Source organism: Nomascus leucogenys, chromosome 13 (genome assembly GCF_006542625.1).
Source record: "Nomascus leucogenys isolate Asia chromosome 13, Asia_NLE_v1, whole genome shotgun sequence".
Lineage (NCBI taxonomy): Eukaryota > Metazoa > Chordata > Mammalia > Primates > Hylobatidae > Nomascus > Nomascus leucogenys.
The window spans coordinates 39,483,723-39,511,430 of NC_044393.1; the positions used below are offsets into that span (position 1 = coordinate 39,483,723).

Genomic DNA, 27,708 nt, shown 5'->3' on the forward strand with positions numbered 1-27,708 from the left:
TGCACTTTATATAAATGAGAAGTGAATCTCTATTTCACTGCCCAGCCAACTAAAATTTGCAGTTTGTTACAACAGTTAGTGTTATCTTTATTAGTTGATATGGTTTGGCTCTGTGTCCCCACTCAAATTTCATGTCGAATTGTAATCACCAGTGTTGGAGGAGGGGCCTGGTGGGAGATGACTGAATCATGGGGGCAGACATCTCCCTTGCTGTTCTTGAGATAGAGTTCTCATAAGATCTGGTTGATTGAAAGTGTGTAGCACCTCCCCACCTCCTCTCTCCTGCCGGCCATGTGAAGATGTGCTTACTTTCTCTTCACCTTCCACCATGATTATAAGTTTCCTGAGGCCTCCCCAAAAGCAGAAGCCTGTATAGGACAAAAAACCATGAGCCAATTAAACCTCTTTTCTTTGTAAATTAAAAAAAAAAATTAGCCAAGCATGCTGCCACATGCTGGTGGGAGGACCACTTGAGCCCAGGAGACAGAGGTTGCAGTGAGCCGAGATTGCGCCACTGCCCTCCAGCCCGGGCAACAGAGCAAGACCCTGTCTCGAATAATATTAATTAAAAAAATAAAGCTGGCCAGGTGCAGTGGCTCATGCTGAGTCCCAGCACTTTGGGAGGCCAAGGCAGGCGGATCAACTGAGGTCAGGAGTTCCAGACCAGCCTGGCCAACATGGCAAAACCCCATCTCTACTAAAAATACAAAAATTAGCCAGGCATGGTGGCATGCACCTTTAATCCCAGCTACTAGGGAGACTGGGGCAGGAGAATTGCTTGAAGCTGGGAACTGAGATCACACCACTGCACTCTAGTCTGGGCAACAGAGTGAGACTCTGTCTCAATCAATCAATCAATCAAGGTGTCAGCCAGGCACGGTAGCTCATGCCGGTAATCCCAGCACTTTGGGAGGCTGAGGTGGGTGGATCACTTGAGGTCAGGAGTTTGAAACCAGCCTGGCCAACAGAGCGAAACCCCGTCTCTATTAAAAATGCAAAATTAGCCAGGCATGGTGGTACATGCCTGTAGTCCCAGCTACTTGGGAGGTTGAGGCAGGAAAATTGCCTGAACCCAGGAGGTGGAGGTTGCAGTGAGCTGAGATCATGCCATTGCACTCCAGCCTGGGCGACAAGAGCGAAACTCCATCTCAAAAAAACAGTTAATGATAAAATAATAAAGCTGTCAGGTTTTACTGCATCTAGCCATTATTCAAGTAGCAAAGTTGCAAGTAGCCGAAGACCCATGGGACATGACCAACTCAGCATTCCGCTGGAGGCTATATGATCAAACAGCAAACTGTTTATCATGAATGCAGGATACGGGCAAATTCACACTGCCCTGCCACCAAAAGGTTTGCTGAAGGACATCACTCCTTGGTGACAGGCTCCTTGAAGCTATCTATTGAGAAATCTAGCGCCTAATGTCCAAAGGATGCAGTCTTGCAAGCCTGCTGTGAACCAAATGGCCGACTATTACCAGACAATCACCCCCCTTCTCGCTATCTGTTTTGCCTAATAAATACGGAGGGCTGTGTAAAGCTCAGGCCCCTTGTCCACTAGAGGCAAGGTGCCCCCTGACCCCTTCTTCTAAATATACTTTTATCTCTTGTCTTTCATTCCCATGTTCCCCCACTTTGTTCAGTCCCCCTAGGTACGTGCTGGTTACATAGTGGTGCCTGGACAGGGACTGATAGCTGTAGTGTATCCTCTGTCCTTTTTCCTATCTATTGGAGGAGGAGACTTAGGTAAGACCTTACTCTGTTTCCTCTTTGTTATTTTGGCCCGGTGATATTGGGGCTGAGGGAAGAGGAGGTGATAAGGCAGGTGGCGTTTTCTTCTCCTTCCTCTTTTTAGGGTCTTCTGTGTGTAACTGAGCCAGGGCTGCTCAAATTAAAGCTCATAACGTTAAAGATTTTACTGGGACCTGATGCCTTTGCGCCTGATGTTGTTTAAGGTTTCTCCCCACTTGTTCCCAGAGTTCTACGTCTAGCATTCCTTCCTCTGGGAACCATGGGCTTTGTACTCCATTATTGACCACACTAGTTTTTAATTCCTTCAACAACTTAAATTCTTGTGGAGTGTGTTCATGAATAACCTACTGTGGATTATTTGGATCAGGCCTTATGGAAATAGGAAAAGCGCAAGGTCCTAAGGGCTCTCCAGCTATGACAGCAGAGCGTAAAATTCTTTGTATTGGGGTTTCTATTTCTACTACCAAAGGAGGCGGTACAGATGTTTCTGCAATTGGAGGAGGCGGTATAGGCCAATTTTAATCCTCCCTGTCCTGTTTTTTATTTTCAATTCGTGCTGTGGGTGGGACAACAGATTCAGATTTTTATGAACAGCAACAGAATAGGGTGCTCTACACAAAGTTGGACAGGTCATGGAATGCCACTAGATGACTTGTCGCAAAAGGAAATCTGTCAAACAACGCATCCCCTTAAAAGGATTATGCAGACTGCTATGCCTCATCTAACCTTAGATTTTTGCCTAAATCAACAAACAACAAACTCTGCATGCAAGTCAGAAGAAAAAAAAAGCTGCCCCAAGCTTCCTGTGCCTATAGTTTTATGCTAAATTGATTCTGACATTTCAGGCAATTAAAAGTAACTCCAATTAATTCACTCATAATTTTGGCTGATTGCTAATCTAAATGTCCACAATTGATAGGCTAGCCCTATACATCAACGAGGTAAGCACAGAAAGGAGTCATGGTTTTGAGGAATGCCTGTGGGTTTATTCTCCACCATAGCAATGAGATGTCAACTGTGATTGTGCTCTATAAAATATAGAAACTGTAGGTAGTCTAAAGCTGCAGAAGAAACTGCTATTAATATAGAGATAAACCAATTAATCTAACCTACTGAACATCAGTGGTCTGTTAAGCAGTTTCACCAGCGAGGAGACAGACTGGCAATTTTTTTCTCTAAAGAGCTAAATAATGAATATTTTAGGATTTCCAGCCACGTGGTCTCACTTGCAATTACTCAACTCTGTCTGCTTCTGTATGGCAAAAGCAGCCACAGACGATACAGAAATGAATGTGTACGCTGTGTTCTAATGCAACTATGGGCATTAAAATTTCTTGATTTTCATGTGTAACAAAATACTGTTATTTTGATTTTTTAAAATCCATTTACAAATGTAAAAATCACCCTTAGCCAGGCGCGGTGGCTCACGCCTGTAATCCCAGCTCTTTGGGAGGCTAAGACGGGTGGATCACGAAGTCAGGAGTTCCGAGACCAGCCTGGCCAACACGGTGAAACTCCGTCTCTACTAAAAATACAAAAATTAGCCAGGGGTGGTGGCGTGCGCCTGTAATCCCAGCTACTCAAGAGGCTGAAGCAGGAGAACTGCTTGAATCCAGGAGGCGGAGGTTGCAGTGAGCCACTACACTCCAGCCTGGGTGATAGAGCAAGACTCCATCTCGAAAATAAAAATAAAAATAAATTAAAAAATAAAAAAACCACTTAGCTCACTGGCTAAACAAAATCAGGTAATTGGCCTGTACCTGACAGTCAATTTCTGGTCACTAATGATGACCACATATCCAAATTATAGTAAAGTTACCCAAGGGAGACAAAGATTAGAGATTAGTGTCACGATCCACGTTCTGCCAGCACTAGGTGGCACGAGCTGCTACAGCCCTTCTGCGGGTTTAAAAGGCGGTCGACGTCCCTCAACCTCTTGCTATGCCTGAAAACAACCGAGTAAAAGGCATCCAAAGACTTGAGAACGCAAGGTTTCAGGAAAGCAATCAGGAAGGGCAAAACATGGGGCAGCCACTACACAGCCCCTCCGTCTTAGGGCACAGGTACTAAACGGGTTGTAGGAGACCCAAGTCACATCCTTCAGAAACGTGCTGGCGCGGGCCCAGGCAGACAGGGATTCCACCCCGGCGAAGGCCGCAAACGGCGCGAGGCGGGAAGGCGCAGGCTCCACCTTCCGCCGCCCCCAGATCACCGACAGTGACCTGCGCGCACAGGCAGGCTAGGACCGCGGGCGCTCAAGGCAGACACCCGGCCCGCCGACGTCTCCGCGCCGCCCGCCGGGCCACCCGGAGAGCCCGCTGCCCAGCGCCTGGCAGCGCGGACAACCTCCCTCCGGGCAGTGATGACGGTCCTTCGCGCCGGAGGGCCCAGGGAGGAAAGAGATAAGCAGAAAGACACCAGGGAAGGGCACCACGCTTCGGACCAACCCCAGCCACAGCCATTGAGAAGTCGCCGCACCCCGCGGCAGCGACGCACGTTTCCAGCGCTCTTGAGAGACCAGACCCTGAGAGTCTCGCGGGATCTCACTTTTCTCGGCGGCGCAGGGAATGAGACCGATCGCGCGAATTCCACCGGCGCCGGGAGACTGTCTGGTGACCTCGCGGCTCCTCCCACGTCTCGCTGGGCAGCCCGCCTTGCGCATGCGCAGGCGGCAGTGACAAGGCTACGATTCGCGCGACCGGCCGGCGCTATGGGGCTGAGCCGCGTGCGGGCCGTTTTCTTTGACTTGGACAACACTCTCATCGACACGGCCGGGGCGAGCAGGAGAGGCATGTTGGAGGTAACGTCCCCTCCCGCGGCGCTCCTCTGGGCGGGGTCAGTGCGCCCCGCCCCGTCCTGCGCGCTCACCTCCGCTTGACCCCACTTCCACCCCGGCGCCGCGGGCCGCTCTTGCTGGTTGAGACATCTGGAGCGTCCGGGTGCGGAGGTGGCTGGAGGGACGCGGGCCCTGCGGGTCTGCTTTCCCGGGCCTGGCGGCCGCTCGTCACCCAACCTCGAGCCTTGGAGCGGCTGCTCACAGGTGCCTCAGCGGTCAGGACGCGGAAGGGCTCCGTGACGGCTGCCACGGTGGCGGAGGTGCCCTTGGGCGCGGGAGGCGACAGCAAAGCCGCGAGACCAGGCGCTGGGCCCGCCCCCGGTCAGGCTGTCGGTGTGGAGCTCGACGGAGGGTCGTGTCCCCCACGCGACTTTCGGGGATGCTGGGAGGAGACTTGGTAGAGTTAGCCCCAGTGTTGACCCAACAAGGGACACGGCTGTCAGTACCGAGCCTGGACTTAAGCCCTGCTTTAGAGAATTGTCCCCGCAGAACTCCTTCTGGCCTCCCTGGCGGGGTGGTGGTCACCGTGGCTTTCTGAGGTGACACAGCAAAAGCCCGTGCTGCGAGGCAGCAAATGCCCTTTCCGAGGCGCTCCTCCGCGGCACTGCCCCTCTACACGCGCGGAGGCGGTTTCAGACCTTCCCGTGTTCCAGCCCCAGCCCACCCCGGCTTCCCTTTCTCTACCTTTAGCTTCAAGGGGAAAGGGAAGGATTTATCAGATGTGGAAAACCCACTTTCAAAAGCTAATTCGTCCAAACCTGAGCGCCCCGTCCTCTTCATGCTTCATCAGTTAGTTTTTGTGTCCCTGGATCTTCCACTACCTCATCCGTTTTCTTTTTAGCTATATTCCACTCCTGCCGCATATTCATGTTTGCCCCATAGTTTTAAAAAAAGCTTTAAAAAGGATGCCTCCCTTTGGGCTATTCTTCCTGCTCTAGATATTGCCTGTCTCTCTTGACAGCCATGTTTTCCCGGAGAAATCTATACCCGTTATCTCCTTGTCTCTACCTCCTATTTATTACTAAATCCATCGTAATATCGCTTTATCTTCACCGCTAGACTGAAATAGACTTGCTGGGTCACTAGGCAGTCCCAAATTGCTGGAATCCGTAGACATTTTTAAAGTCTGTCTTCATGACTTTACTGAGGCATTCCACACTTTTAACTTGTTGGCCTCCACCTCAGGGGTGCCACCCTGTGCCATATTGCCTCCAGTATCTCTCGCCGCAGATGTTACATATTTACCTGTGTGTTATTAGTAAGCTGAGTCCTGTGCATTTCAATTAAATTATTGCTGTAGGCCCAGAGTTTGGGCTTTAAAATCAGACATTTGAATATGAATCACAGCTCTCCCAAAACCTAGCTGAAAGTGCCTCAAGGAATTAACCACTTGGAGCCTTATATCTTCATAAAATGTGAATTATATTAGTCCTCAATCACCCTGTAATACTTGGGAAGCCCATGGGTGCAGTGTCCACTCAGCGAATTATAGCACCTTCCACCCTCGTACGCTGTCTGTCCACCACTGCACATTCCCCGTGCATGTCTCAGTTACAGCTGAACTCATCTCTCACCTAGACTGTTGCTGTGGGCTTGTCTCCAGGTTTACCACATCCAGTGTGTCCTCCACATTCTTGCCACAGCAATATTTTTAAAACAAAGACTAAATCGTATGCCTCCCTGGTCTTTACACCCTCACTTATAGTAGTGCTGTATTTTGTTCAGATATTTCTTAATGCATCTGTCAAAGGATATTTCAATTAATTTTGCAGCTCAGGTGCCTACTACTAAATAGTGAGCTTCTTGGGAGGGAACAAGCTGTCTTAATTATCCTCGTTTGACACATGGCAAATGTTGAATAAATGCTGGATGGATGGATCAAATTTTTACTTAGAGACTTGGTTCTATTACTGCCTCCTTTATAATTACAAATCATTGTAAACAATTTATGAATGGGCCGGGCGCGGTGGCTCACGCCTGTAATCCCAGCACTTTGGGAGACCGAGACGGGCGGATCACGTGGTCAGCAGATGGAGACCATCCTGGCTAACACGGTGAAACCCCGTCTCTACTTAAAATACAAAAATTAGCCGGGTGTGTTGGCGGGCACCTGTAGTCCCAGCTAGTCGGGAGGCTGAGCCAGGAGAATGGCGTGAACCCGGGAGCCGGAGCTTGCAGTGAGCTGAGATCGCGCCACTGCACTCCAGCCTGGGCGGCAGAGCCAGACTCCATCTCTGAAAATAATAATAATAATAATTTATGAATGGAGGAAGAGGGAAAGGTCCAGCCATTTATTGCCTTGGGCTTGGGGAGAAGGGGTCATATACTGACTGTATGTATCAACTTTAATTTTTTCTAATCACCTAGGGAAGTTATTTTTTTCCTCCCTCTTTAGACCTGTTTTTCATGGTAATTACTCAAGAGGAACTTTTCTACAGAAGCCTGGAGTTTCTCAGTGAACAAAGCAGAAGAGATTTCTGCATTTGTGAATTTACTTCTTAGTGGGTATGGCAGTGAACATAATAAATATTTACAGGTGTGATAGAAAAAGCAGAGAGGGTAACAAATCAACATTTTAAATAGACTAGGCCTCATCGAGTAGGTGATGTTTGTGCACAGACTTGAAATAAAAATAACAGAAGCGCTGCTTGAATTGGTAGGCTGAGTGCAGGCCTCATGTTTTGAGCATATTTAAAAATTATTAATAGTTTTATTTGGAATTCATCCCCTTCTGTCGTGCTGGATCCGTATTGATTTCAGTAGGGTTAGCACCATGTTCAAGAGGCTGAAGATGAGACCCGGAGCCAGCAAATGAGAAAGGGTTTTTGAGAGATCTTATATACAAGACGGTCCATTGGCGGCGGGCTGGACAGAACTGCAGCCACTTGTAAAAAGAATGCAGTTTACACAGCATTTTCACTTAGCACCCTCCCTGCAGCAACCTCCTCCTGGCTACCTTCATTTAATGGAAAAAAAAAGGGCCTCTATCCCCTCTGCAACCTGAGTTCCGCAGGATGGGATGGGCCATGATTCAGATCTTCCTCATAAATAAGGAATGAATCTCTGGATTGGACACTCCTGGACTCCTTATCTTGGAACCCGAATACACATTCCTCATAGACCACAGGGTCATTCTAAGGGTGTGCGTAAGTTAGTGCTGTCAGGTGCACCTGCTATACGCTTCATATCCAAATGATTAGTATTCAGAATACACTTGTCTTAAAGTGTTGTAAAGTACTAGATGGTACCCATACTAAGCCCTCAAAAAGTCTTTTAAAATCAGTTAGCTAAACTAAAGTATTGATGATACTAAACTTAGTTCTGGGTCTAGGGAGCAGACAGAAGAATAGAGTTTCCTTTTTTGTATACATTCAGAGAGAGCCCTAAGATAGAGTCTTGAAGTGGGTGAAGTTTGGGTTCATATTAGTCTACTAACTGATAGCCCTTCTATCAGAGCAGGGCCCTTTTCTTCAGGCCAGTGAGCACCTGGTGGGCTCTTTATACCAAAATCTTTTTCAGCCCTGCCTTACCAGTCACACACAAAGTATCATCACGCCTCCAAGTTAGAGAGCTTTTTCCTTCACCTCCAATTCAATCAATACTCCCATTTTCAGTGCAGGTGTTGGAGAGTTTGTAATAACGCATACTAATTCAGGGTAGGTGTTAATTTCTGTTTGAACTAATAAATGAATGCTGATAAACTTTTTTCCTAAAAATGTTAATATTGTTAAAATGCTACTTACCACACCAACCTGTAATTAGTTGCTGTATGACAAAATGAGGAAGTTAATTGAAGGGATAGAATAGGAAAAGATTTTGAAACTTGGGAGTGGCATACCATGCCTTTACAAACATCTCCCTTTTAAGGTGAGCAAATCCTGCTTTTTCAGAGCCCCAAGAATGTGCTTAATGAAGTGCCAGTTGAAGTAACAGGAAATTGGGTCTGTATTGGGAGCTCTCTGTTCACTGGTTATGAGCCAGCCCCTATCTGAACTCAAGCTCTGTGGAGTCCTAGAGGCATGTGTCCTTGCACTGCTGTAGGGTTGCTGAAACTTTGGAGCTCCTGTCAATCATAGCTTAAGAGTCCTTCAACTGATGTTGCCAGCAAAGATGGTGAGATAAACATGGAGATCGAAAAAGCTTTATTTGTTCATAGAAATTTATAAAGCAAAAATTTACAGCGTTTTGCCTCTACCTAAAATTCCTAGGGCTGGTATATTTTTCTTGGGCAGATAAGATTTTTCTTAATGATTACATTTTCTTTTCTTTTTTCTTTTAAAATTTTTTTTTCTCATATGGCCAAGTCTTCTGATACATTTTCTGATTAGCACAAATACCTCAAAAAATATTTTCCTTTCAGCCAGGCACGGTGGCTCACACCTGTAATTCCCAGCACTTTGGAAGGCCAAGGCAGGAGGATTGCTTGAGGCTAGGAGTTAAAGACAATCTTGGGCAATACAGCAAGACCCCTGTCTCTACAAAAAACATTTGTTAGCTGGGTATGGTGGTGTGCACTTGTAGTCCTAGCTATTTGGGGGACTGAAGGGAGATGAGCCCAGGAGTTTGAGGCCACAGTGAACTATAATCATTCCTCTACTGCATTCCATCCAGCCTGAGTAACAGAGCAAGATCCTGTTTGGGGAAAAGAAAAAAAAAAAAAAGAAACACAACCCTTTTCCTTTGTTGTGATTCTTTTACTCTGAGGGAAGAAAAACACATGCGTTTCTCTCTCAGTAGGTGAGTTGAGTTTTTGGTGTGAGTAGCATACTGCTTCTTCCCTAGTCCCGTTACAACAGATATATTTTAACCGTAGCTGGGTGCATTTCAAAGAGCCAGCATTGCCCGGCATGTTTGACTTTCCTCAGGTGCTCACCCGAACACTGGACTTCCAGTGCAGACAGTTCATGAGGCGATCCCAGGATACACGTTAAGGGGTCGGGGAGACAAGAAGGGGAAGGAGTCCAATACGGGTTAGAGCAGCTTAATGAGCAGGTTACTGCTGTGAGCAGCTGGAGATTTCTGGGGGACAGTACACAGAACAGGGTTCAGTTGTGCTCCCCAGGGGGCAAGGAAGCTGTGATATTTATTCGCCAGTTTCTACCCTACATTTGTTGAGGGCTGCTCCCAGGGCAATACTTTTTAGCCCCATCCTGTGTGTATAGATACCCTGTGTGTGCCCAAGTAAAGCCCACAAGCAGAGAGGCCCATACTTGGAGTGGGAAGCCACTGGTGAGTGAATATAGTGTGTGCCAAGGGGATTTAGGCAGCACTTGCTATAGCATGGGGTTCAAGGCCCTTCACAAACTATCTGCGAACAGGTTCCCCAGTTGCATCTCTTGGCATCTTCCCTCACATGCCTCCATTTGGGCTCAACTCAGCTTCTTGCTTTTTCCACAAAATTTTAAACTCTTGACCTTTGTTCATTTTGTTCCTCGGTCTGGAATGATTTTCTTCTCTTCCCATACCCACTTTTTCTGCTTGTTTACTCCTTGGTCTCAATGTGACTTCCTCTGCCAGCTACCATGTGGAATGACTTCCATGTTATTCCCACAGCTTGTTCAAACTACTGTCATGGCATCTCCCCCACCCTCCGCCCCATGATTTGTAGTGGTTGTATATTATATTCCCCACGAGATAATGCCCCAAGGACAAAGGCCAGTCTCTAGTGCTTAAGACATAGTGCAAAGGCAAGCATGTGGGCTTTGGAAGTAAGCAGGTATGGATGCAGATCCCAGATGGGCGAGTTATTAACAGTTCTGCACTTCCCTGCCTCATTTGGAACATGGAACTGTCTTGCAGGATTGTAGAAAAGTTTAGAAATAATGTATGTAAGTATGTAGTACAATGCTTGCCACATTAGGGGTTTTAGGAAAAGTTAGAAGACAGGCCAAATGGATTCGTGTTATAAAAGCCACATAAAGAGCCTTGGGAACACGGGAGAGGGAGTATTTAACTCAAAAGTACAGAATTGGGGCCGGGCGCAGTGGCTCATGCCTGTAATCCCAGCACTTTGGCAGGCAGAGGCAGGAAGATTACTTGGGGTCAAGAGTTCGAGGCTAGCCTGGCCAACATGGTAAAACCCCGCCTCTACTAAAAATACAAAAATTAGCCAGGCATGGTGGCGGGCACCTATAGTCCCAGCTACGCGGGAGGCTGAAGCAGGAGAATCACTTGAACCCAGGAGGTAGAGGTTGCAGTAAGCTGAGATTGCACCACTGCACTCCAGCCTGGGCGACAGAGCGAGACTGTATCCAAAAACAAAAAAGTACAGAATTGGGCCAGGCACAGTGGCTCACGCCTGTAATCCTAGTAATTTGGAGGCCAAGGCAGGCAGGTGACTTGAGGTCAGGAGTTCGAGACCAGCCTGGCCAACATTGTGAAACCCTGTCTCTGCTAAAAATACAAAATTTAACCAGGCGTCGTCGTGGGCACCTGTAATCCCAGCTACTTGGGAGGCTAAAGCAGGAGAATCTCTTAAGCCTGGGAGGTGGAGGTTGCAGTGAGCCAAGCTGGTGCCATTGCACTTCAGCCTAAGCTACAGAATGAGACTGTGTCTCAAAAAAAATAAAAGTGTAGAATTGGATCCCATTATAGGTGATAGTCAATTTAGGTCTTCAAAATGTGAAATGGATGTAGATGAGAAAAGATTAGATGAACAAAGTGTTATTTTTTTCTGATGATAGTCTAAATAGTGGTTGTCAGAAATTTTAAATGTTTTACCAAAAATAAGTACAAGGATTTTTTTTGTTTTGTTTTGTTTTTAAGATGAGGTCTCGATATGTTGCCCATGCTGGTCCTGAACTTCTAAACTCAAGTGATCCTGCCACCTTGGCCTTCCAAAGTGCTGGGATTACAGCCACCACGCCCGGCCCAAAAAGCACAAGTTTTATTTTCATGTCTTCATGCCCAGAATGAAAGATGTTGGACTCTAAACTACCAAACAAAGGATTGTTACTAGCTATATATGAAGAAGTTGGTTTTAAAAAATGAGTGAGTTCTAGAGCGGTTGGAAGAGCCTCACTTTGTTGTCTCTAAAAATAAGGCCAATTCCCACCAGAAACGGTGTAGTTAATAGCTGCTTTAAAGCAGAGGAGTGGAGTTGGAATCTCTCAGCCACTTATAGGATCACAGCTTCCTAGGGCATGACTATTAAAGACATGCAATATGTTAATGGAGTTATTTTCCATTATTCAGGTGATGAAACTCTTACAATCAAAATACCATTATAAAGAAGAAGCTGAAATCATCTGTGATAAAGTTCAAGTTAAACTCAGCAAGGAATGTTTTCATCCTTACAATACATGCATTACTGATTTAAGGACTTCACACTGGGAAGAAGCAATCCAGGAAACAAAAGGTGGTGCAGCCAATAGAAAATTGGCTGAAGAATGTTATTTCCTTTGGAAATCTACACGTTTACAGCATATGACACTAGCAGAAGATGTCAAAGCCATGCTTACTGAACTTCGAAAGGAGGTCCGCCTACTTCTATTAACGAATGGGGACAGACAGACCCAGAGGGAGAAGATTGAGGCTTGTGCCTGTCAGTCCTATTTTGACGCTGTTGTTGTAGGTGGAGAGCAGAGAGAGGAGAAACCAGCACCGTCCATATTTTATTACTGCTGCAATCTTCTTGGAGTAAAACCTGGGGACTGTGTGATGGTCGGTGACACATTAGAAACCGACATCCAAGGAGGCCTCAATGCAGGATTGAAAGCAACAGTCTGGATCAATAAAAATGGAATAGTGCCACTGAAGTCCTCCCCAGTTCCGCATTACATGGTTTCTTCTGTGCTAGAGTTACCTGCTCTCTTGCAAAGTATAGACCTCAAAGTCAGTATGTCCACTTAAAGCACATAAAAGGGCATGATTATGAATGTTAGAGTCAATTTGCTGAGTATGAAATAAGGAAAGTTAGGGCACTCCACTTACAATAATCCAGCTCTAAGAATAATTTTACTTATGATTTAATGGCCAATATTTTGAAGGTCTTCCTAACCCTGTTGCTTCTAAGTTGTAACAGCCAACCATTGAGTGGTACTTATATCTGAAAATTCAGATTGCATGAATTCAGGTCAGTAGTATAGCCCAGAAAATTTGAGGAAATATATTACTTGTTAGTCTGTAACTGGAGCTTTTTAAAATTATGTTATTAATCTTTTAGTATCTTGGCTGCATAATGCCAAGCAGGATTGCTTTACACATGGATGCACAAATGTAAGGTTTATCTTCTGGCTTAAAAAGAGATATTTTTAAAAAATAGATTTTCTAAAACAGATTTATCAAAGCAAGTGAATCTGGTTAATGTGAAATAAGTACTAAGTCACATGCAAATCAAGGTATTTTATAGTGAAATTATTTTGCATATTTTGAAAACATAAACCATAGTTTTTGTCTACTTTGGATATATACTTTCTTTTATGAACCTGATTTTTCTGTATGCCTTTTTTTTTCAGAGGGCAGGGAGCAATTTTTCTATGGCATGTGATAGATTCCTCCAGTTAGAAAAAGCTGTTAAAATCAACACGTGGTGCTCCTTTACCATGACATTTTCTCACCTGTGCACAGTGAGCTGGTAGCTTCCTTTTAGTCTTCACTCTCAAGGAAATGTTTTTACTGTCTTTTCCCGGACACACAGTGGGGTTGAGGGAGCTAGGCTGTTTTGCTAGAGATAATTGCAAGGCACATGGCACTAAAAGTCATTTTTCTTCTGTGGATCCATAAGAGGAACATTTCCTCAGTGTAGCCTAACCATGCAGCCCCCAATCTGTTCCTTTTTTTTTTGAAATGGGATCTCTGTCGCCCAGGTTGGAGTGCCGTGGCACCATCTCGGCTCACTGCAACCTCTGCCTCCTGAGCTCAAGTGATCCTCCCACTTCAGCCTCCCAAGGGTGTGTGTGTGACTACAAGCACACACTACCACGCCCGGCTAATGTTTTTTTTTTTTTTTTGTAGAGATGGGATTTTGCCATGTTGCCCAGGCTGGTCTCGAATTCCTGGACTCAAGTGATCCTCCCACCTCAGCCTCCTAAAGTACTAGGATTACAGGCATGAGCCACTGTGCCTGGCCCCTTCATCTGATAGAAAATTAGATTTTGCTATGAGCCATTTTCCGAGGGCCAATTTAATATGCGTGTGACTCTTCTTAGAGTTACCATCTGCCTTAAGTTTCCTCTGTTTTTCACATTCTTGGAAATATATCATTGTTTTGCAAATTTCTATATCTAATTCAGGGTTTACCAGGAGCTTAATAATTAATGGCTACATAGCAAGGCATCATCTTGGAACCGGAGAATTTTCTCTGGACTATTAGGCTAGACAGTCTCATGATTATACTAACCAAACCTGGAGTAAAATGGTTGGAAAAAAAGAAAGCATAAAGGGGCTTATTAAAGTGGTTAATAAATATGATTTAGGTTGGTTTTTGATATGTTTTTCTTCCAACTGTTATATAAGAAACTACTAATGTAAAATAGTAGGCTGTATGTTGGATGTGTATAGCTATGTCTTCAAGACTAATACTCAGAGAATCAAATTGTAGATTGTACCCATCTGTGAGCCTATTTCTTTAGCCAGTTTTCTGTCTACTGCCAAGAAACAGGATTCTCTGCATCATGCAAATGCCCTTTTGTGTTTACTTTTCGCTCTTGATTTTTAAAAATGTGATTGTGCCCTTGACTGTCCCGAAGTGCTATTGCTATAACAGTGAACGTTTGTGAACAGAGGATGTTTGTAGTTTCAAGTGCAGTACCCATATGACCTTGATCATATTTTAGCTATTTAAAAATTAAGTTGGAGGATTGTGGCAGAAGTAGTCATGTGCATGATTGCTCTGATAGATTGGTTGGCGTGTGCTGCAGGGGGCTTGTCCTTTTAACTCTCCCACAGGATGGTTGTAGGCAGTGTCACATTCATTATGCTGAGAGTGAAGGTTCATCACTCCTATATCGTGGTAGCAAATCTCAGCAAGATAGCTTCTAGGATGTTAAGTGAGCAGTTCTCCAGCAGAAATGATACAGGAGGAAAAAATTGAATAATTGAATTTCCTCGTCTTCACAGTTTGTATTCGACAGAGTACAGTAATGTATTACATTCCATTTGCACCCTTCCTTAGGGAAGAACTTTGTGGTTATCTACCTTCTGAGTGGAATGTTACACAAAATATTTTAAAATATTGGAATAAACCTATGATTTTATTAATAATATTTTTTGTTTTAGAATAATATTCCTTAAAATTATGAGTGATGTTTTGTCATCTTTATTTTTTTTCAAAATTTCCCTATACACACAAAGCCAGAGGCCCTCCCTAACACTGCTTACAAAGGTGGGCCTAGAACAGACATCAGTGGACACTGCACCTGGAATACCAGCACCTAGTGGGGATGTTTGGTTCCATGTGCACCTCCACATACAAGGGCAGGAACATCTCAGATCTGGGAGTTCCCAGGACCCAGTGGATGCTCAGTATTGTAGGAAGGCAGGTCTTTACCAAAGTTCTTGGTTTATTGCTTTCAAACTTCTTTGCAATCTTCAGTAAGAAACATTTTCTATCATAACCTCTTTAACACATTTATAATGTTAGATAACACTGTAAATATATATAAATATAAATATAACACATTTATATAAAGATATATAAATAAATATAAATATAACATTTATATTTATAGTATAACACATTAATATGTGTATGGAATCTAGTTTTCTATGTTTAATTTTCATAAAACATTCTTGTTATGTATGATGATATTTTTCATTCCATTCTTTTTTGAATTAGGGAATATATTCATTGTTAAACAGGTACTACTTGTAGTACACAAGTCAAAAAAATAAAAGGGTGAATGGGGAAAAGTCATTCTCATCTCTTTGCTAGGGGCCCACAACCCACTTGCCCTAAAGGCCACTGCTGTTTAGTTTTTGTTTTATTTTTAAAAATAGAAACAAGGTCTCACTATGTTGTCCAGGCTGGTCTCAAACTCCTGAGCTCAAGCAGTCCACCTGCCTCGGCCTCCAAAAGTGCTAGGGTTAGAGGCGTGAGCCATGTCACCCAGCCAAGGCCAGTGCTGTTACCAGCTTCATGTATACCTGCATATAGAAGTGTATATAAGACTATATAGAATCAATTGAATTCAGGCAGATTTTTAATTTCTGTATTTCAGCTTAGGAAACAATGTTCTTGCTCAGATAATCTAAGAGTCATGCAGCTTGTGTTTAAGCCATTTGTGTTAGGAACATAATACTTTCATGGTCTCAGCCATGTGCGAGATCTCTGTAGTTCCATTGACTTTCACATACCACCACCCTGGTGATTCCCTTTGCCCCTTATGTTAAATTTCCTATTTTCTGTGTCCTGTGTATTCCTATTTTGACTTTTTCCCTCTTTTTGGTGGCATGCATCCTTGAGTAGGTTCCCTGTAAACGTGTGTAGGAGGTAAAACTTTTGAGATCTGAATGTCTGAAAATGTCTTTATTCTCTTCTCCCATCATTGATAGTTTTAATAGTGTGTATTTCGATAACATTTTTACTAGAAATTTTGAAGGCATTGGTCTGTGGTCTAGCATCCATTTGTATGTGACCACTTTCTCTCTTGTAACTCTTAGAACCTTATTTTCCTCCAGTGGTCCATGATCACATGCCTTGGAGAGGGTGTTCCATCCTCTGTGCTTAGCACGCTGAACCCTTTCAATCAAAATCATATTTTCTTGGTCCTGGGGAATTTAATGACTTCATTGATAATTGCCTCCCTTCGTTTATTTTCTGATTTCTCTTTACGATTTCTGATTTTTTTTCGTTTCTCTTATCCCTGTTATTCAGATGTTAGAACTCCTTTACTGACCTTCCACTTTATATTTTCACTCCCATTTTTCCATCTCTGTTACTCTGTTTCTTCAACTTTACCTTCCAATCCTTCTATGATTTTTTTCCCTCTACTATCATACCTTTTAAAGATTTCCAAGAGCTTGATTTTTTTTTTTTTTTTTTTTTTTTGAGACGGGGTCTTAACTCGGTGGTCACCCATTGAGGAGTGCGGTAGCACAGTCATGGCTCACTGCAGCCTTTAATTCCTGGGCTGCAGTGATTCTCCCACCTCAGCCTCCAGAGTAGCTGAGACTACAGACACATGCTATGATACCCAGCTAATTTTTTTGTATTTTTTGTAGAGACGGGGGCTTCACCATGTTGCCCAGGCTGGTCTCAAACTCCTGGCCTCAAGCAATTCACTCACCTGGGCCTCCCAAAAGTGCTAAAATTACAGGCATGAGCCACCGTGCCCAGCCCCAGTGTATTTTTTAATCACTTGAGTTCAGGTATTCAAGACCAGCCAGCCAACATGGTGAAACCCCATCTACTGTAACAAAAATTAGCTGGGGATGGTGGCACACACTGAAGTCCCAGCTACTTGGAAGGCTGAGGCAGGAGAATCACTTGAACACAGGAGGCAGAGGTTGCAGTGAGCCGAGATCACACCACTGCACTCCAGCCTGGGCAACAGAGTGAGACTCGGTCTAAAAAAAAAAAAGGCTTTAGTTTTACTTAAAAAATATATATATATATATATATATATATATATAAAAATATATAATTAGATGCCATGAAGTAGATGGCAAGGCCTTAACCATATGTGTGTTGTGAGGCCCAAGGGCCTCCCAAAAGCTTTTTTGTTGTTGTTGTTGAGATGGAGTCTTGCTCCATTGCCAGGCTGGAGTGCAAGTGGCGCGATCTCGGCTCGCTGCAACCTTCACCTCCCGGGTTCAGGCGATTCTCCTGCCTCAGCCTCCCAAGTAGCTGGGACTACAGATGTGCACCACCACGCCCAGCTAATTTTTTTTTTTTTTTTTTTTTTTGAGACGGAGTCTCGCTCTGTCGCCCAGGCTGGAGTGCAGTGGCGCAATCTCGGCTCACTGCAAGCTCCGCCTCCCGGGTTCACGCCATTCTCCTGCCTCAGCCTCTCTGAGTAGCTGGGACTACAGGCGCCCGCCACCACGCCCGGCTAATTTTTTTTTGTATTTTTAGTAAAGACGGGATTGCACCATCTTAGCCAGGATGATCTCGATCTCTTGACCTCGTGATCCGCCTGCCTCGGCCTCCCAAAGTGCTGGAATTACAGGCCTGAGCCACCACACCTGGCCCCAAGAGCTTTTTAAAAAAAATTTCTAAATAACATTCTGGGATTTTTGTTTGTTTGTTTTTTGTTTTGTTTTTGAGTGGAGTATCATCTCTGAAAAAAAAAATTAAGTTTTAAAAGAATCCACAGCATATACCATTCTAAGTTTCCCTAATCTGTTTATTTGGGTCTGTTTGTTCATACTAGAGGCTTTCCTCAAGTGCCCATTAACCCTTGGTTATTTATGATAAAGAGAAGAGAGATGGAAATGCTGATTGGAAGTTCCACACAAGTGCATGGGCCTTCTCAAATCAGAGGTTCTTTTACTGTGGGGTATCTGGATGGGCTGTTAGTTGAGGGATCCCTGAGGTCAGTGTGTTAAAGTCTTTTCTCTTTGTTGGTCTGCTCTCTTAGAGATGAATCTTCAGACTGGAGTGTAGAGGTCTGATGTCAGCATTAGGAGCTGAGTGGGAAGGGTGTGTGTGCATATAGTCACCTGCTCTCTGTTTCTGGTTGCACCTGAGTCCAGCTATGCTTGGTGTTCCCCAGGCTAGAGACCCCTCTGTCTTACCCTCCACAGAGAAGCATCCCAGTGTCTGCTGAGAGAGAACAAGTTGGAGTGGGGACAGGGATCTAGGGGTTCGTTTGTACCTTGAGCACCTTTTTACCCCAGCCTCCTTAATTCAGCTGCTCCTTTCCTCTCCTTCAGGACCACAGCATCTGGGGATGTCAGTGCCCATGTCTTTGGAGGAGACTGCTGCGTACCGCATTATTTCTCAGCCTTCCCCTCTGCTGCTCAGGACTCGCTTTCTTTAGTCTGCTAGATCCTTTGCCACTTGTCCATATGCTTTGCAGCTTCCAAACTTGTGTTGTGGTTGACGCCTGTCTTCCTGGTCCTTGTGGGTTTGTGTGTGTATGCTTGTATGTTTGAATTCCTTTACTGTAGTTTTAGCTGAGTTTGGGGTACAAGCTATCAGATGTGTATTTCCATCCACCATCTTGATGTGGAAGTTCTTTTTCCACTTTGTGTTCAGTGTTGGTCAAGACCCATGAAACTTACCCCATGCCCGATAGTCACTACTCACAGTTCAGAAATGCTCATTTGAGGTGGAGATTTACAGCATGCCTGCAGCTTTTTTCTTCTTTTAATTTATTGTTTTGAATTACTAGTTTCCTTTTTCTCTGTGTCCTTGTATGTGACACTCTTTGACATAACTCTTATCGTGATGGGAGTCTACTTGTTGTCCTGTGTTTGTGAACTTTCGCCATTGCTTGGACATAGATGTTTATTGACATGCTTGCACAGTCTGACTGGGTCTTTGGCCAACATCAGCAACTCTATTCCCAAATCACTTCTAAAACAGTTACACTCACTTAGATTTCTTTAAAATTAAAATCCTTACTGGGATACATTAGATTTATACTTTGTTTCTTTTTTTCTTAGATTTATACTTTTAAAAAATTAACTTACTCCTAGCAATAGGACTAAAATTTAGCCAGATAAAACCATAAATTTTTAAAACCAGTCTTCATTCATATATGACATATATGATAATACAGTTATTTCCACTAGATTTCTTAGAAGATGTCATTGTGATCAGCCTGACCTTCAGATAAGATCTTCAGGCTGGGTGTGGTGGCTCATGCCTGTAATCTCAGCACTTTGGGAGGCCAAGGTGGGAGTATTGCTTGAGCCCAGGAGTTCAAGACCAGCCTAGGCAACAAGGAGAGATACTGTGTCTACACAAAATAAAAAAAATTAGCCAGACATGGTGACGTGTGCCTGTGGTCCCAGCTACACAGGAGCCTGAGGCAGGAAGATTGCTTGAGCCCAGGAGGTCAAGGCTGCAGTGAGCTGTCTTTCCACCACTGTATACTGTGTTTTTGTCATTGTCTGCCTGGGTGACAGAGCAAGACTCTGTCTTAAAAAAGAAAGATTTCCAATACTCAATTTTTTTTTTTTTTTCCAGAGTCACACTCTGTCGCCCAAGTGGGAGTACAGTGGTGCAATCTTGGCTCACTGCAACCTCTGCCTTCCTGGTTTAAGCAAGTCTTCTGCCTCAGCCTCCAAAGTAGCTGGGATTACAGGTGCCTGCCACCACGCCTGGCTAATTTTTCTATTTTTAGTAAAGATGGGGTTTCCCCATGTTGGCCAGGCTGGTCTCGAATTCCTGACCTCAAGTGATCCATCCGCCTTGGCCTCCCAAAATGCTGGTATTACAGGTGTGAGCCACTGCGCCTGGCCAATACTCAGATTTTAAAAGTCATGGAAGATAGCCAGGCATGGTGGCTCACACCTGTAATCTCAGCACTTTGGGAGGCTGAGACGGGAGGATCGCTTAAACCCAAAAAGTAAAAAAAACTAAAATTTTTTAAAAAGTCACAGAAGATAAAATGGTTTTAACCACCAGACAATTAAAGAAATAATACTCAAAATAGTTCCTGTTTAAAATTACATTTTTTAATGCTTAAAGGAATTATATTGACTGTTTTATTGAAGCTTAGAGGTTAAGCAAATCAGCCAATTTGGACTCTCAGATATGTGTCCTCAGCCCACGTGGCATCTCTGTGTAGATGTCTAATAGACATTACCAAAATAACTCCTCTGCAACCAAACTCCTGGATTTCTCTCAAAAATCTGCTCTTCCTGCTGTCTTCCACATCTCAGTAATGGCAATGCCACTTTTTTTTCAGGATATGGCTATATCTTGCACTTAAGAATATTCCTGGCCCATGGTAGGCACTCAGTGAATATCTGTTGAATGAAGCAGTTGTTGGCTATTTCTATGAAAATTAATTAAAATTAAACAAATTTTAACAACAAAGGGCAACTCATCAACTCGTTTTTGTTAAAATTTTGCTTTTCCTTCCTTTCACATGCGGATTTGTCCTTTGCACCATGATAAAGCAGAACGGGAATTCTGTGTTGAGGACTGCAGTGATGATGCTAGTTCACTGCCTGTAATGTGCCTGTTTCCAAGCACAAGCTAATAACCTGTACCACACTGTTGAGCTGATACAGAATGACAGTTGATGGAATGGTCACAAATCTCCATTTATTTGACATATGTATTTAATGAAGAAAATCTTTCTTGAGTACATTTACAAACTCCAGCACTGACTGTCATTATGATGGAAAATATTCATGTTCTGTTCCTTTTTTTTTTTTTTTTTGAGGCAAGGTCTCACTTTGTCACCCTGGGGTGCAGTGGTACGAACATGGCTCACTGCAGCCTCGCCTCCCAGGCTCAAGCAATACTTTCACCGCAGCTTTCCGAGTAGCTGGGACTATAGGTGAGCGCCATCACGCCCAGCTAATTTTTGTATTTTTTGTAGAGACGAGGTTTTGCCATGTTGACCAGGCTGGTCTCAAACTCCTGAGCTCAAGGGATATGCCCACCTTGGTCTCCCACAAGTGCTGGGATTACAGGCATGAGCCACCGTACCCAGCCAGAAAATATTCTTAATACAGTTTGAAATATGCCTTTACTTGGAAGGGCTTTTTTTTAAAAAGGATGCTATAGGCTATTTACTGAATACAGTGCTGAAAGCATCTATCACACAACGGAAAAAATGGCAAAAGTAGCTGGAGTCAGTAGAAAAGGGACTAGAAGACAGCAATAGAAAATCAATTACTTATTGGGCGAGGCATGGTGGCTCATGCCTGTAATCCCAGCACTTTGGAAGGCTGTGATGGGAGGATCACTTGAGGACAGGGGTTTGAGACCAGCCTCGTCAACATAGCGAGACCCCCATCTCTTTAAAAAAAAAGAAAGAAAAAATCAATTATTGTTTCAGTAATCTATTGCTGAAAAAAATACACCCCAAAAGTAAATGTATTAAAACAACAAAATCACTTATTGTGGCATCACCTGGAGTACTGGCTTGTCTGAACTATCCAAAATGGTCTCACTCACATGGCTGGCAGTTCATTCCGGCTGTTGACATGGGTCAACGTGGATGATTGCACAGGATGGCTGGAACAACTGGACCGCTCTCCATGTGGTCCAAGAGCCTCTCCATGGGACTAGCTTAGGTTTCCTCTCAACATGGTGGCTGGGCTCCAATAAGGAACATTCCAAGTGGGCAACCCCCCACTTCAATACTTTGAAGCCTCAGTTTGCATCATGCTTTCTAATATCTTTTAGCAAGAGCTACTCAAATAAACTATTACGGTTGTGAATGAGGTAGGTACTGCTTTTTTTACATAATTGGGCAGGGAACAGTCCCAAGAGAGACAAGAGGTGAGGTAAAGATAAGGGAAATGTTCCCTCAAAGTGAACAAGCAAGAGGCATTCTGGTACATCCTGAGATATCTATTATTTATGTCTCCACTGATATTTATGATAATGAAATAAACCACTGAGCTCGTGTTCTTGTCTAGAAGAACAGCTGCTACATTTGATGTACTCAACCACTAGCACTACAGTTCAGTTACTTTTTTTTTTTTTTTAAGACGGAATCTCACCCTATCACCCAGGGTGGAGTGCAGTGGTGTGAACATGGGTCCAGGCAACCTAGACCTCCCTGGCTGAAGTGTCCTCCCACCTCAACCTCCCAAGAAGCTGGCACTACAGGTGTGCACCACTGCTTCTGGCTGATTTGTGTATTTTTTGTAGAGACAGGGCTTTGGCACGTTGCCCAGGCTAATCTCTTTTTTTTTTTTTTTTTATTATTATACTTTAGGTTTTAGGGTACATGTGCACAATGTGCAGGTTTGTTACATATGTATCCATATGCCATGTTGTTTTGCTGCACCCATTAACTCGTCATTTAGCATTAGGTATATCTCCTAATGCTGTCCCTCCCCCCTCCCCCCACCCCACAACAGTCCCCGGAGTGTGATGTTCCCCTTCCTGTGTCCATGAGTTCTCATTGTTCAATTCCCACCTATGAGTGAGAACATGCGGTGTTTGGTTTTTCATCCTTGCGATAGTTTACTGAGAATGATGTTTTCCAGTTTCATCCATGTCCCTACAAAGGACATGAACTCATCATTTTTTATGTCTGCATAGTATTCCATGGTATATATGTGCCACATTTTCTTCTTTTTTTTTTTTTTTTTTTTTTTTTTTTTTTTTTTTTTTTAGGGCATAAATAATAAATTTATTTATTATTTTGTTATGTTTAATAAACACATATTGAGTAACTGATAGCAAATAAAACATAATACTAATACAAGGTTGTAATAATAGAGAAATTGTGCAAAGGGTAGAAGGAATTCATGAGAACTCTGCATTTTGTTCTCAGTTTTTCTATAAAGCTAAAGTTGCTCTATAATTTTTAAAAATTATAAAAAATATAAAATTTGGGGTCCTATTTATAGCATAACACCTGGCTTCACTGACAATCACCATTTAATAACTATTTCTGTATTATTTTTGAATTACAGTTCAGTAAACTTTAAAAGCTAAATTTTATTAACCCAATGTGGATACCAATTTTCTTTTTTTTTTTTTTTTTTTATTATACTTTAGGGTTTTAGGGTACATGTGCACAATGTGCAGGTTTGTTACATATGTATCCATGTGCCATGTTGATTTCCTGCACCCATTAACTCGTCATTTAGCATTAGGTGTATCTCCTAATGCTGTCCCTCCCCCCTCCCCCCACCCCACAACAGTCCCCGGAGTGTGATGTTCCCCTTCCTGTGTCCATGAGTTCTCATTGTTCAATTCCCACCTATGAGTGAGAACATGCGGTGTTTGGTTTTTTGTCCTTGCGATAGTTTACTGAGAATGATGTTTTCCAGTTTCATCCATGTCCCTACAAAGGACACGAACTCATCATTTTTTATGGCTGCATAGTATTCCATGGTGTATATGTGCCACATTTTCTTAATCCAGTCTATCATTGTTGGACATTTGGGTTGGTTCCAACTCTTTGCTATTGTGAATAGTGCCGCAATAAACATACGTGTGCATGTGTCTTTATAGCAGCATGATTTATAGTCCTTTGGGTATATACCCAGTAATGGGATGGCTGGGTCAAATGGTATTTCTAGTTCGAGATCCCTGAGGAATCGCCACACTGACTTCCACAATGGTTGAACTAGTTTACAGTCCCACCAACAGTGTAAAAGTGTTCCTATTTCTCCACATCCTCTCCAGCACCTGTTGTTTCCTGATTTTTTAATGATGGCCATTCTAACTGGTGTGAGATGGTATCTCACTGTGGTTTTGATTTGCATTTCTCTGATGGCCAGTGATGATGAGCATTTCTTCATGTGTTTTCTGGCTGCATAAATGTCTTCTTTTGAGAAGTGTCTGTTCATGTCCTCTGCCCACTTTTTGATGGGGTTGTTTGTTTTTTTCTTGTAAATTTGTTTGAGTTCATTATAGATTCTGGATATTAGCCCTTTGTCAGATGAGTAGGTTGCAAAAATTTTCTCCCATTCTGTAGGTTGCCTGTTCATTCTGATGATAGTTTCTTTTGCTGTGCAGAAGCTCTTTAGTTTAATGAGATCCCATTTGTCGATTTTGGCTTTTGTTGCCATTGCTTTTGGTGTTTTAGACATGAAGTCCTTGCCCACGCCTATGTCCTGAATGGTATTGCCTAGGTTTTCTTGTAGGATTTTAATGGTTTTAGGTCTAACATATAAGTCTTTAATCCATCTTGAATTAATTTTTGTATAAGGTGTAAGGAAGGGATCCAGTTGCAGCTTTCTACATATGGCTAGCCAGTTTTCCCAGCACCATTTATTAAATAGGGAATCCTTTCCCCATTTCTTGTTTTTGTCAGGTTTGTCAAAGATCAGATAGTTGTAGCTATGCGGCATCATTTCTGAGGGCTCTGTTCTGTTCCATTGATCTATGTCTCTGTTGTGGTACCAGTACCATGCTGTTTTGGTTACTGTAGCCTTGTAGTATAGTTTAAAGTCAGGTAGCGTGATGCCTCCAGCTTTGTTCTTTTGGCTTAGGATTGACTTGGCGATGTGGGCTCTTTTTTGGTTCCATATGAACTTTAAAGTAGTTTTTTCCAATTCTGTGAAGAAAGTCATTGGTAGCTTGATGGGGATGGCATTGAATCTATAAATTACCTTGGGCAGTATGGCCATTTTCATGATATTGATTCTTCCAACCCATGAGCATGGAATGTTCTTCCATTTGTTTGTATCCTCTTTTATTTCATTGAGCAGTGGTTTGTAGTTCTCCTTGAAGAGGTCCTTCACATCCCTTGTAAGTTGGATTCCTAGGTATTTTATTCTCTTTGAAGCAATTGTGAATGGGAGTTCACTGATGATTTGGCTCTCTGTTTGTCTGTTATTGGTGTACAAGAATGCTTGTGATTTTTGTACATTAATTTTGTATCCTGAGACTTCACTGAAGTTGCTAATCAGCTTAAGGAGATTTTGGGCTGAGACAATGGGGTTTTCTAGATATACAATCATGTCATCTGCAAACAGGGACAATTTGACTTCCTCTTTTCCTAATTGAATACCTTTTATTTCCTTCTCCTGCCTGATTGCTCTGGCCAGAACTTCCAGCACTATGTTGAACAGGAGCGGTGAGAGAGGGCATCCCTGTCTTGTGCCAGTTTTCAGAGGGAATGCTTCCAGTTTTTGCCCATTCAGTATGATATTGGCTGTGGGTTTGTCGTAGATAGCTCTTATTATTTTGAGATACGTCCCATCAATACCTAATTTATTGAGAGTTTTTAGCATGAAGGGTTGTTGAATTTTGTCAAAGGCCTTTTCTGCATCTATTGAGATAATCATGTGGTTTTTGTCTTTGGTTCTGTTTATATGTTGGATTACATTTATTGATTTGCGTATGTTGAACCAGCCTTGCATCCCAGGGATGAAGCCCACTTGATCATGGTGGATAAGCTTTTTGATGTGCTGCTGGATTCGGTTTGCCAGTATTTTATTGAGGATTTTTGCATCAATGTTCATCAAGGACATTGGTCTGAAATTCTCTTTTTTGGTTATGTCTCTGCCAGGCTTTGGTATCAGCACAATGCTGGCTTCATAAAATGTGTTAGGGAGGATTCCCTCTTTTTCTATCGATTGGAATAGTTTCAGAAGGAATGGTACCAGTTCCTCCTTGTACCTCTGGTAGAATTCGGCTGTGAATCCATCAGGTCCTGGACTCTTTTTGGTTGGTAAGCTATTGATTATTGCCACAATTTCAGAACCTGTTATTGGTCTATTCAGAGATTCAACTTCTTCCTGGTTTAGTCTTGGGAGGGTGTATTTGTCGAGGAATTTATCCATTTCTTCTAGATTTTCTAGTTTATTTGCATAGAGGTGTTTGTAGTATTCTCTGATGGTAGATTGTATTTCTGTGGGATCGGTGGTGATATCCCCTTTTTCGTTTTTTATTGCATCTATTTGATTCTTCTCTCTTTTCTTCTTTATTAGTCTTGCTAGCGGTCCATCAATTTTGTTGATCTTTTCAAAAAACCAGCTCCTGGACTCATTAATTTTTTGAAGGGTTTTTTGTGTCTCTATTTCCTTCAGTTCTGCTCTGATTTTAGTTATTTCTAGCCTTCTGCTAGCTTTTGAATGTGTTTGCTCTTGCTTTTCTAGTTCTTTTAATTGTGATGTTAGGGAGTCAATTTTGGATCTTTCCTGCTTTCTCTTGTGGGCATTTAGTGCTATAAATTTCCCTCTACACACTGCTTTGAATGTGTCCCAGAGATTCTGGTATGTTGTGTCTTTGTTCTCGTTGGTTTCAAAGAACATCTTTATTTCTGCCTTCATTTCATTATGTACCCAATAGTCATTCAGGAGCAGGTTGTTCAGTTTCCATGTAGTAGAGCGGTTTTGAGTGAGTTTCTTAATCCTGAGTTCTAGTTTGATTGCGCTGTGGTCTGAGAGACAGTTTGTTATAATTTCTGTTCTTTTACATTTGCTGAGGAGAGCTTTACTTCCAACTATGTGGTCAATTTTGGAATAGGTGTGGTGTGGTGCTGAAAAAAATGTATATTCTGTTGACTTGGGGTGGAGAGTTCTGTAGATGTCTATTAGGTCCACTTTATGTAGAGCTGAGTTCAATTCCTGGATATCCTTGTTAACTTTCTGTCTCGTTGATCTGTCTAATGCTGACAGTGGGGTGTTAAAATCTCCCATTATTATTGTGTGGGAGTTTAAGTCCCTTTGTAGGTCACTCAGGACTTGCTTTATGAATCTGGGTGCTCCTGTGTTGGGTGCATATATATTTAGGATAGTTAGCTCTTCTTGATGAATTGATCCCTTTACCATTATGTAATGGCCTTCTTTGTCTCTTTTGATCTTTGTTGGTTTAAAGTCTATTTTATCAGAGACTAGGATTGCAACCCCTGCCTTTTTTTGTTTTCCAGTTGCTTGATAGATCTTCCTCCATCCCTTTATTTTGAGTCTATGTGTGTCTCTGCACGTGAGATGGGTTTCCTGAATACAGCACACTGATGGGTCCTGACTCCTTATCCAGTTTGCCAGTCTGTGTCTTTTAATTGGAGCATTTAGCCCATTTACATTGAACGTTAATATTGTTATGTGTGAATCTGATCCTGTCATTATGATGTTAGTTGGTTATTTTGCTCGTTAGTTGCTATAGTTTCTTCCTAGTCTCGATGGTCTTTACAATTTGGCATGTTTTTGCAGTGGCTGGTACCGGTTGTTCCTTTCCATGTTTAGTGCTTCCTTCAGGAGCTCTTTTAGGGCAGGCCTGGTGGTGACAAAATCACTCAGCGTTTGCTTGTCTGTAAAGTATTTTATTTCTCCTTCACTTATGAAGCTTAGTTTGGCGGGATAGGAGATTCTGGGTTGAAAATTCTTTTCTTTAAGAATGTTGAATATCGGCCCCCACTCTCTTCTGGCTTGTAGAGTTTCTGCTGAGAGATCAGCTGTTAGTCTGATGGGCTTCCCTTTGTGGGTAACCCGACCTTTCTCTCTGGCTGCCCTTAACATTTTTTCTTTCATTTCAACTTTGGTGAATCTGACAATAATGTGTCTTGGAGTTGCCCTTCTCGAGGAGTATCTTTGTGGCGTTCTCTGTATTTCCTGAATCTGAATGCTGGCCTGCCTTGCTAG

At 43.0% G+C, this 27,708-nt stretch overlaps 1 protein-coding gene and 1 pseudogene across 1 annotated transcript; one reads left to right on the forward strand and one right to left on the reverse strand.

Annotated features, from left to right (window-relative positions):
• The first annotated feature begins 4,113 nt into the window (after positions 1–4,113).
• Positions 4,114–15,438, forward strand: NANP (N-acetylneuraminic acid phosphatase). The gene is made up of 2 exons (XM_003278506.4): positions 4,114–4,551; positions 11,782–15,438. The coding sequence occupies exons 1-2, from the start codon at positions 4,114–4,116 to the stop codon at positions 12,436–12,438; spliced, it is 1,095 nt and encodes a 364-aa protein (XP_003278554.4). The 3' UTR covers positions 12,439–15,438.
• A 1,721-nt stretch (positions 15,439–17,159) lies between these two features.
• Positions 17,160–17,238, reverse strand: LOC115838147 (annotated as a pseudogene).
• Between the last annotated feature and the right edge of the window lie 10,470 nt (positions 17,239–27,708).